General features: G+C 37.2%; 1 protein-coding gene across 2 annotated transcripts in view; it reads left to right on the forward strand.

Annotated features, from left to right (window-relative positions):
• The window catches only part of larp1b (La ribonucleoprotein 1B), a 47,959-nt gene extending 38,809 nt beyond the window's left edge, over nt 1-9,150 (forward strand). For both annotated transcript variants that reach the window (XM_079833804.1, XM_079833805.1), the window contains exons 11-18: nt 2,003-2,120; nt 2,433-2,593; nt 2,676-2,782; nt 2,875-3,038; nt 3,143-3,287; nt 6,522-6,631; nt 6,931-7,058; nt 8,619-9,150. In XM_079833804.1, coding sequence (XP_079689930.1) covers nt 2,003-2,120; nt 2,433-2,593; nt 2,676-2,782; nt 2,875-3,038; nt 3,143-3,287; nt 6,522-6,631; nt 6,931-7,058; nt 8,619-9,002 — 1,317 coding nt within the window. In that variant the 3' untranslated portion in view covers nt 9,003-9,150. The remainder of the gene's footprint in view (nt 1-2,002; nt 2,121-2,432; nt 2,594-2,675; nt 2,783-2,874; nt 3,039-3,142; nt 3,288-6,521; nt 6,632-6,930; nt 7,059-8,618) is intronic.
• The last annotated feature ends 1,768 nt before the right edge of the window (nt 9,151-10,918 follow it).

Consider the following 10,918-nt stretch of genomic DNA (forward strand, 5'->3'; position numbering starts at 1 on the left):
AAAGTTTGATGTTGTAAGATTTAAAAAAAAAAAAATTATTATGCTGACTAACGCTGCTTTTATTTATTTTATTTAACTAAAACGTGTGAAATATTATTACAATTCAAAATAACTTGTTCTATTTTTTATATATTTTAAAATTTGATTAATTCCTGTGACGGCAAAGCTGTATTTTCAGCATCATTACTCCAGTATTCAGTGTCACATGATCCTTCAGAAATCCTAATATGATGATTTTATGCTCAAGAAACATGCCAACGGATTTGTCGATGGATAGAAAGTTCAAAAGAACAGCATTTATTTGAATTCGATTTTTTTTGTAACAATGTTAAAGCCTTTACTGTCACGTTTAATCAATTTAGTGTGTCCTGGCTGAAAAAAGTAATTTCTTAAAAAATCGTACTGATGAACCGTAGCGTAAACAGACGTTTCCTTTAAAGAGAAAATGAGTGTGTAATAGTAACTCAGAAGATTGTGCTGAGTGTGGTGTTAGTTCAGCAGCTGTTGGCTTCAGATAAATGACCATACTCGGCATTAACATGGGAATTTTCCCACTGTAAATGTTTGAATTGCTTTGTGGTTACCAAAAATATGCTGAAATATTTGCTTAAGATCACACATTGTGTTTTCGCTGACTTTTTTCTCAAACAACCTGTGCACTCTATCTATATTATCATAAGAATGCGCTAATATCAATATTATCATGTTATGATTCAGTTTTAATATCACAGTGTCTGGATTAAATTGTGTTTGGTTAATCAGAAATGCTATCATTTGTTTTTAACAGTACATTTACAGTCAGCCAATCAGACAAGAGCTGTCTGATAGAATATGTGTATGTTCATTTAGAGGACGTGTTCTGGTCTCGATTGGCTCCTCCTGGACTAAAAACTAAGCATGACTTATTTAGATGTATGAGCCCATTCATACTAGCATTAACTGAATCTGAGCCGTTTACAAACTCTAAAAGAATTTGTCGGTTTAATTTGAACGGAGTGAATCCGACACAGAGTGTGTTTAAACTGTACAGTGGTATCAGGGTTACCCACCTGTTCCTACTCATGGGAGGCATAACACCTGTGTTAACTGTGCCAAGGTCTCTGTGGGCTGGAGTTCATAGTACAGACACCTGATAAACAGCTGCGCACAATGACAAATGAGCACGTGGTTTTCTTCAAATGAGTTAAGAGTTTGTGATGTCACTCTGACATGAAATTAAATGAAATGATTTTCTCATTGTGATGTTAGTGGGGTATTTTTGCATTGCTTTCTGTGCATCATTATGGCCAATGCATTTATACAAATCAATTTTGCACATCAAAGTAAAGTTTAAGAATATAATATCAGTCATCTGTACCAAAAAAAAAAGAAAGTCTAGACATTCATCTCTCTGTTAATGCAAGTTATTTTCTTGGTAAACGTCTGACTGACTATGTTATGTCTGACTTAATGCCGCTGATGGGCCTAAAAGCTTGACTTTCAATAGCCAAATGGACTGAAGTCTTTATGATGGACAATAAAGTTGTCATTTCTAAGCTGCTGCAAGTAATAACCGCTGATAAACCTGATCAAGTGCACTGCCTGCTGTCAGATACAGAGCTGTTATATGATATATTGTTGATACAGGCAGAAACAGGAAGCCCATCAGGGCACTTTGTCTTCCTCCTCTCCCATTTGTCTTTAAATGAAGAGTGTAATGCTCCGCTTGTAGTTTTTATGCTAGCGGCCCTCTTGTAGTACCGTTATAATAATAATAATTTGTTACATTTATATAGCACTTTTCTGGGTACTCAAAGTGCCTTACATGGAAGGGGAGAATCTCCTCAACCACCACCAATGTGGAGCATCCACCTGGATGATGCGACGGCAGCCATTTTGCGCCAGAATGCCCACCACACACCATCTTATTGGTGGAGAGGAGACAGAGTGATGAAGCCATTCAGTATATATATGTAATGTCCTTGTTCTGTGTATAATGTGTCAATATGGTTCGCTTTTTTAGGATCTGGAGAACTTTAAAAAACTCAACTTGATCAGCCAAGACGAGTTTGAAACTCTGGCCCCTAAACTTCCCATTGACCCCAACCAGGAGATCCCACCCCCTCCACCTAGTCAAACAGGTGACTGCACACTTCATCTGTCTATGAGATAACTATGGAATCGGTCTGCCTGTCTGTTGGCCTTTGTTTTTATTAATTAACATATATTTAAATAAACACTTCAATAAATAAAAATTATTGAAATTATTTAATTAATTGTTTATTTTATTTACATTTTACTCAATGTCATTTCTTTTTGTGTTACGTCACAAATTTGTACAGACATGTTCAGGAAAACCATGATGAAAGCAAGATTATATATATAAGAAATTAGTTATGTTTTATATTTCCAGATATTTAAAAAGCTAAATTATGTTGGTTCTCTTTCTGTAGATGATTCTAGCATGGCTCATTCTCTCCCCTCGGATGTCCCAGAATCCCCCAGTGTGCCCCATACCCCACGCACACCACGCACCCCTGGGAGACAGGACCCCACCAAAACCCCACGCTTCTACCCTGTCATCAAAGAAGATAGTGGCAACCTTGACGAAAAAGTAAATGTTTGGGTTTCTTGCTTGTATCCTAACCCAGGTGCGTATTTCTGCATAATTACATTTTATTCTCTCATCCTTTTAGACTCCCAGAAAGAGGAAAACCCGTCACAGTTCTAACCCTCCACTGGAGTGCCATGTAGGCTGGGTAATGGACTCACGAGAACACAGACCCCGCACTTCTTCCATCAGGTTTGTGGCTTTTTTATTTCATGCCCTCAGCACTGAGATGAATGTTGGCTCAACAGTCTCTCTCTCCTTTTTCCTCCTCGTCCTCTGTACAGCAGCTCTAATGCATCTCCATCAGAAGGAGCCCCCGCGCTGTCAGGCAGTTACGGCTGCACCCCACAGTCCCTGCCCAAGTTCTGGCATCCATCCCATGAGCTTTTGAAAGAAAATGGCTTCACCCAGCAAGTTTACCACAAATACCGCCGACGCTGCCTCAATGGTACAATGATTATTTTGTTTTTACACCACAGAATATATATATATATATATATACACCTGCTTTACATTCATTTCTCATGTTTTTGTACTTTTTTCCCCCATCAGAGAGGAAGCGATTAGGTGTGGGTCAGTCTCAGGAGATGAACACCCTCTTCAGATTCTGGTCCTTCTTCCTCAGAGACAACTTCAACAGAAAGATGTACGAGGAGTTCAAGCAGTTTTCCTTGGAGGACGCCAAGGAGAACTACAGGTGAGATTCTTGGTCCTGATTTCTGTGTTTTATCTGCAGAGTTTGTCTGGAGAAGTTACCGACCTTTGAGAATTCAGAGGCTTAACCAGGCAGTAAGTCAACCAGGTTCATTTGACCCCTTTTCAAGCATCTCCTAGTTTAGCAAAGGGATGCATAAATGACATACCTAAAATAGAAAAGGTTTCTGCTCATGAGTCCTTCTGACTATACACAACCAAAGGTATTAGCCACTGGTATTATAGATGTTTCAAAATCTCAAATAATTATCCTGTTGTTTGTTTGAGTATCACTGAATAAGCTATAGAAGAAAAAATGGCTAATGTGTTTTCTTAAAAATAATAATGAAATGCACATATACATACTATCATAGCAGTGGAGGTGGGAGATCTAGCCTGAAATGTATATGGAAACAGTTTTATTGGTGATTGCAGCTGGCAGGTAGCAGCTTGTATTAGTGCAAACTAAATGAAGGGCATTTTCCATCCTTTTCCAATGAGCTACTGTCATTGATGACAGCATACTTAATTCAAAGTGTAAATCTATTGTCATAAGGTGGCAGCAGCAGCATTATAGTCACACAGCATGAGTCAAATGTAAGCAAAGTAAAAAAGTAGCCTTGGTACAAGTTGGTAGTGTTTTCACTGGAAATCTTAAGTTTAACAATAACTAAAGTAATTTTATGCCATGGTTTGTCTGAATATTTGATTCTGATACGGTACATGTAGTTCCAAGCCAGTTGAATCACCGTTCTATATCAATGCATTTACATTTACATTTACATTTATGCATTTGGCAGACGCTTTTATCCAAAGCGACTTACATTGCATTCAAGGTACATTGCATTCAATGCGCTGTTTTCATTGTTTTCATTCACTGCGCACACACACACACACAGGCCTACGTCACTCACATACAGAGAGCGGAGATTGCGCTGCGCATTCAGGAGCACAGAAACTGGTTATCAGCGCCGCCCCGTGACTTTTAGCAATAAACTAGCTAAGCTACTGGATCACTACATTATATTTCTCAGCAACGATGGGGTTACATCGCAATTTTTAAGTAATACACGCACATCTTCATTGTTAAGATAGACGCTGAACAGACGCAGTCACACAGGTATGAATCTCTCTCGCTCTCTCTCGATAGCCTAATTAATTAATTAATTAATTCAAATACATTTCTATCTCTGTGTCTGATTCAAAGCGGGCAGAATGCTGGATCTAACATACCATAACTGACGAAAATAACTGTCAATTTTACTCTTCCAGTCAAATATTGCGCTGCAAACATCAATAACAGCTTTAAGTTGTCAATGCTGTGTCAGTTGTCAAGAGGTCTGACCTCTTGTAACCGAGTAGCTCCCTTTTTAGGTACTAAATTGACATGCTGCTCTTACTCTGACAGGTGTTGTTGTGTGCGCTAGGGAACGTGAATGCGGCATATGTCATTGCATCGCTATACCATTGATATGGCGAGATTACTCTTTTTTTTTTTTTTTATGGACGGGGGACGGTGTGATATCGCACACCCCTACATAGCAGTTTCTCATGAGAGTGTTACATATGGCATTCATGTAGTTTGACCCACACAAAATACAAACACACCCACAAAATAGCTGAACATTAGTTTGAACATTAGTTTCGTCCCAAATGTTTCTACTATACATTATGCACTTATACTAAGCGCTGTGTGTACTCAACTGTCTAGTGTATGGATTTTATACAGTTATTTTGTCATCCAGCATCACAGTCTGTTAGCCCCTCCCCCTCCAGTACGTAATTAAAGCTGTGAAAGTTGAGTGCATGCAGTTTTTATCCGGGCATTTGAACAGCACTTTTTCTATTTGAAATTTTCAGTGTGAACACACTATATTACAAAATGGCATATAATAGTGCGTAAGTGAATTGGTATGCACATTTTGTTCTTCATGGTCTGTCTGGTTCTTATCAGGGTTGCTTGTTGTTGTTGGGAAAGAATGCATATTGCAATAGTAAATTAATGCTGATGTGCTGAACTCCTATTGAACTAACTTATTGGATCAACAAAACTCATAATAGAATATTATCCAGAATAAAAATAAAAAAAAATTAGTACAAGTACATGTAAAGAATCTTTTATAGAATTGTACTCATTTTGTACATGTACTTATTTTTGTTTGTTTTCTTGTCTAAGTTGAATTTTTATAAAATGTTTGTTTTCATTATATTGTATTTATGATATTATGTTGTTAAATGTTTAATATGTATCTGCCATGTAATTATGCTGATATGGCAATTAACTCAAATACTACTACTACATAATAGAATATTAAAATCATGTACCATATTAAAAGGAACTTGAACTTGAATCTTGCAGATTCGCAAACCGTAAAGGCCATCACGTTTCATATACAAAAGCACTATAAAAATAAAGTATTTAATAAGAGCTTTTCAGATTAAACAAGTTATCAACAAAACATTTATAACAACATTAAACCTTAATAAATTGTCTGGGAACCCCGATCATTGCAGATTAATATTAGTTCATAGAATCTTGTGCATGTCTTGTACATGACTTAGTGTGAATAGAACTTAAAGGGATAGTTCACTCAAAAATGAAAATTCTGTCATCATTTACTCGCCCTCATGTTGTTCAAAACCCACAAAACTTTCGGTCATCTTCGAAACAGTTGATGTTGATGAATGTTTATATGTGATTTATAAGCCTAAATTCTTGATCGTGTCTCTTCTGAAAATTTCATATGGATTAATTTTACAATCTCTTTATGAACTTTTTGAAGTGTCAAATTGGTAGTTACGTAGCGATCAATGCAGGGACAAAAAGCTCTCAGATTTGTTAAAATAGTCCATGTGACTCCAGTGGTTCAACCGTAATGTTATGAAGCGACGAAAATACTTTTTGTGCGCAAAAAATACAAAACAAAACAAAAATAATAACTTTATTCAACAATTTCTTCTCTTCCATGTCAGTCTCCTACGCTGTTGACGTAGTAAATACAGTGCAGTGCTTCCGGGTTCTATGTCAGAACGCCGGCTCTCTATTGGCCGACACTGTTCACGTGAGCACAACGACGCAGTTCAAACTGTACCAGCTCTGACTTTCTGCAAGTATAGTATTGCAATGTTGTAGACATACCGCTGGTAAAGGATGTATAAAGTTTTTATATGCTACCAGCCGTGCTACCTCGGAAGGCCAACACAAGTTTCCTAATGTGTGTTCAAATGTTTGTCACAGGTACGGACTGGAGTGTCTGTTCCGGTTTTACAGTTATGGACTCGAGCGGAGATTCAGACAGGACATCTTCAAGGACTTCCAGGAGGAGACCATGCAAGACTATGAGAAAGGTCAGTCACTCATAATTTTTGACAAACAATAAATAAATAAAAAACATGCAAAGGCAAAAATGTTTATTGTGCCGTTCTTAACTGTGCATATCTCCCACCATCAGTGTCTGGTGTTTTGTTGGTGAAATTCACTTACTCAAGACATTGGTGGAAACTGCAATGTCTGCATTTCTGTTTTTAAATGTTTACATCAAATGTCATTCACTAAAACTAATTCTGAATGTATTTCTTGATCATTTAGTCATGTGATGGGGTTTTTTTTCACTCTACATGCTAATGTTTTTTGGGGGGTTATGTAGGTCAGCTGTATGGACTGGAGAAATTCTGGGCTTTCCTGAAATACGCAAAGGTGAAGAATCAGGCCATTGACCCCAAACTCCAGGAATACCTCCGCAAATTCAAGAGCATTGATGATTTCAGAGTAGATGTGAGTATAGGCATCAGTTTTGATGTGACTGTGATCCTTTTCAAAGGGAAATGAGTTTTCGAATCCAGAATAATATATTAATAGTTCTAAATGCATTTAATTCAGGGTTCCCACTCGTCCTGGAAAACACATGGAAAATTAGAGAAAATGTAAAATGTCCTGGAAAATCTTGTTGTTGTCTGTTGTCTAATGCTATTAACTGCTCAAATGTATGCAGTGAATGTTAACTCGTAAGCTGCTACCTAATCACATCATTTTGATATAAAGTCACATTTGTGTGTTATAAAGTCAGAATTGCGTGATATAAACTCGCAAGTCTTTTCTTCACAATTTACTTTTTTGTGCAGTTGCGAGTTTATATCTTGCAATTCTGACTTTTCTCAGAATTGTGAGATCTAAACTGCAATTGCAAGTTATAAAGTCAAATTCTGAGGAAAAAAGAATTGCAACAATTTTCGCGTTTATATCACAAATATGTAAAATCGCAATTCTGTGGAGTAAACAAGCTTCCATAGTCATAAAGTATGATTAAGAGCTCATATTGAAAAATGATGGATTGTTAAGTAATGGCAATAAACTGTACGGCGTTTAAAGACTTAGAAAGCAATATTTGGCATGATCCTTATCTTTTATTCCCGCCGTAGTAAAATTGAAAATGTCCTGGAAAAGTACTGGAAAATGGTTGCTGAAAAAGAGTGGGAACCCTGTAATTGCTTTCTAACTGTTAAAGGGTTAGTTCACACAAAAATGTCTCACCCTCATGACGTAACAAACTCGTAAGACATTCGATCATCTTCAGAACACAAATGAAGATATTTTTGATGAAATCCGAGAGCTTTGACCCCACAGAGACAGCAACTTCATAACCACTTTCAAGGCGCAGAAAGGTAGTAAAGACAGCGTTAAAATATCCATGTGACTCCAGTGGTTCAACCTTAATTTTATGAAGCAGTGAGTACTTTTTGTTTGCAAAAAACAACTTAATTCAACAATTTCTTCTCTTCTGTGTCGGTCTCCTATGCTGTTCAGGTAGTAAACACAATGCAGCGCTTCCGGGTTCTACATCAGAACACCGGCTTGCTATTGGCCACTGTTTGGCCGGCTCCTGTATCAGCATCACACGCATGCGTCGTTGTGCTCACGTGAACAGTGTCGGCCAATAATGAGCCGCCGTTCTAGCGTAGAACCTGGGAGCACTGCACTGTATTTACTCTGTAAACAGTGTAGGAGACTGACATGGAAGAGAATAAATTTGTAGAATAAAGTAGTTATTTTTGCTTGTTTTTTGCGCACAAAAAGTATTCTCGTCACTTCATAACATTTAAGGTTGAACTTCTGGAGTCACATGGACTATTTTAAAAATGTTTTTACTACCTTTCTGAGCCTTGAAAGTGGTAATGACATTGCTGCCTATGGGTGGTTCAGAAAGCTCTCAGGTTTCATCAAAAATATCTTCATTTGTGTTCCGAAGATGAACGAAGGTCTTACGGGTTTGGATAAACTAACCCTTTAATATTAGTCTATTGCAATCTAAATCAAATGTAATTTCCCTGCTCTTAGCCACCAATGGCAGAGGAAGGAGTAAGGAGGAAAACAGGAGACGAGGTGAAACGTAGGCGACACAACTCGACATCATCAGCGAAACAGACCCCCGTCTCCAAGACATCTTCAGACAATCAGCCGACCGCTGGAGGGATGGCAAAAACAGCCACGACTGATCAGGCCGCTGCCTCAACGACAACGAAAACCACCAATCAACCATCAGCCAAGGCAGCCTCAGCCAATCCGAAACCAGCACCTCTGACCGCCAAGAGCAGTGCGACTAATGACCCGTCTACAAAAGCCCCACCCAAAGAGAATGTGAAGAAGAATACCTCATCAGATGCTCGCAAAGGAGAGGCGGCGACCAGCAAAAACAAAGAAGCGCAACAGCCAAAGAAATGAGGCCCTTACTACACTATATACAGTATTTGAGTGTGATTCTAATTCTAGAGCTGTGAAAAGATTTTCAGTGCTGGTGCAGGCTTACGTTTTACACCGTAACCTCGGAAGTGAGCCAGTCAAACCGTTAGAGCAAAGACCAGCTGTCAGGCCGCTGCATTCACAAACTGAAGAGTAAACCAGAGATGTCTTTGTGTTGTGCGAGACACTTTTACAGGTTAACTTTCATAAGATCTTTTCTTTTTCTTTTTTTTCCCACAGTTAGTAGTTTCAGAATCAAGTACGCATGGTGAACTTGTTTTGCTGTAAAGTTTACAGAAGATGCATTCCTACATCGAATGCAGTTTTATCTCTTTTAAAATTTGATTTTACCTTTGCAAATGCCTTACATTTCAAAAGCGACATATATATATATATATATATATATATATATATATTACAGCTCTGTCTGCATAAATAATGAATTATCTTTTGGTGTTTAAAAGTTTTTTTAATTTGTGTCTGTGCATGTCCTGCACAGCACACACATTTAGTTCATTTTATTGTAAAAACTCACAAAAAAAAAGCTCATCAAACAAACAAAAAAAAAATCTCTAACTTGAACTGAGGTTGACACTATATAGCTTTTTGCTTTTTTTTGCTTGTGTAGGAAATATGACCGTGATGGAATACTAAGTTCTTTATGCTTTTATGATTAGCTGAGTGTCTGAGCTGAATATCGGAGACGTACATAGATATCATATCAGGCCAAAGTGGCAAGGGATTGTAAAAAGTGTTAACATCTTCAGGAACTACTCGGTGTTCCTGCTTTTAAACGAATATTGTGCCGTTCACGTCGCAGAGGTGGCGATCTCGCCTCTCTAGTTTAGTTGCAGAGTAGAGGAAGAGAAAACATCTTTGAACTTTTTATTAATTTTGACTTAAATTGGAAAACGTCTGTGTACTTGAAGTTTCTAAGAAATGTTATCTTTTTGAGAGGAATTATCCTTCCTTTTAAATTTTGAATCCTATTGGAGTTGAGTTTGAGATAATTTATTGCTTTACTCTCTTTTGAAATCTTAATTGATTAGAATCTTTTTTTATTGATATTACAGAGAGAGTGTAAATGACTGCAAACATGGCGGCCCGGAGAATACTTTAATTTGCATTTTTATTTTGCAGGTTGGATCTTTGCTGATTACATTAAATCCGTGTTTTTTTTTCCTCTCGCTTATGATTATTAATCAGACACTGAATTGATGTCCCGATTGTATCATATTTGCTTATGAAAACTGTACATAAAAAATATTAGAAGCAACTCTCTAATTTCAATCAATTCATTTTTATTGATTCATTTTATTGTGATATTTTTGTTTGTGTGCGCTTGTGTGTTGGTATGCATGTCGGTTTAATTTTTTCTTTCCTCATAATTGTAAAATGTAAAAAAAACATAAAATATATTAAAATCTGTTTATAAAACCCCAAAATAATATTGTATTTCTTGTCAAGTGTGCAGTGTAATGTCATTATACTGGGTTTTTCACCGGGTTCCCACACTTTTTAAAACAATGAATTTTTCCAGTTATTTGGATTACTGGATAATGAGATATACTAACAATGATAATAATTTGCACTCACAAAGACTGATATTCACCCAATATTTTAGAGCCGAGCACAACCTAAAGCATGTGTTTTTGCTATAAAAATTTGTTTAAAGATGTTTCAGGCCTGCAAGCCCTCTTAAATTTCCATGGCATTTCCCGGTTTTCCGTGACTGTGGGAGCGCTTCTTAAAAATACATGATAAACACAACTCTGAGAGCAATGCAATTCCTCATTTGTAAGCAATACATTTAGTATACACTGTAAACAATTACTTAAGACATTGTAATGGGGGGGGGGGGGGGGGGTCAAGGGACTGTACCTATTACTATTTCACTA

Source organism: Gobio gobio (genome assembly GCF_949357685.1).
Source record: "Gobio gobio genome assembly, chromosome: 13".
NCBI lineage: Eukaryota > Metazoa > Chordata > Actinopteri > Cypriniformes > Gobionidae > Gobio > Gobio gobio.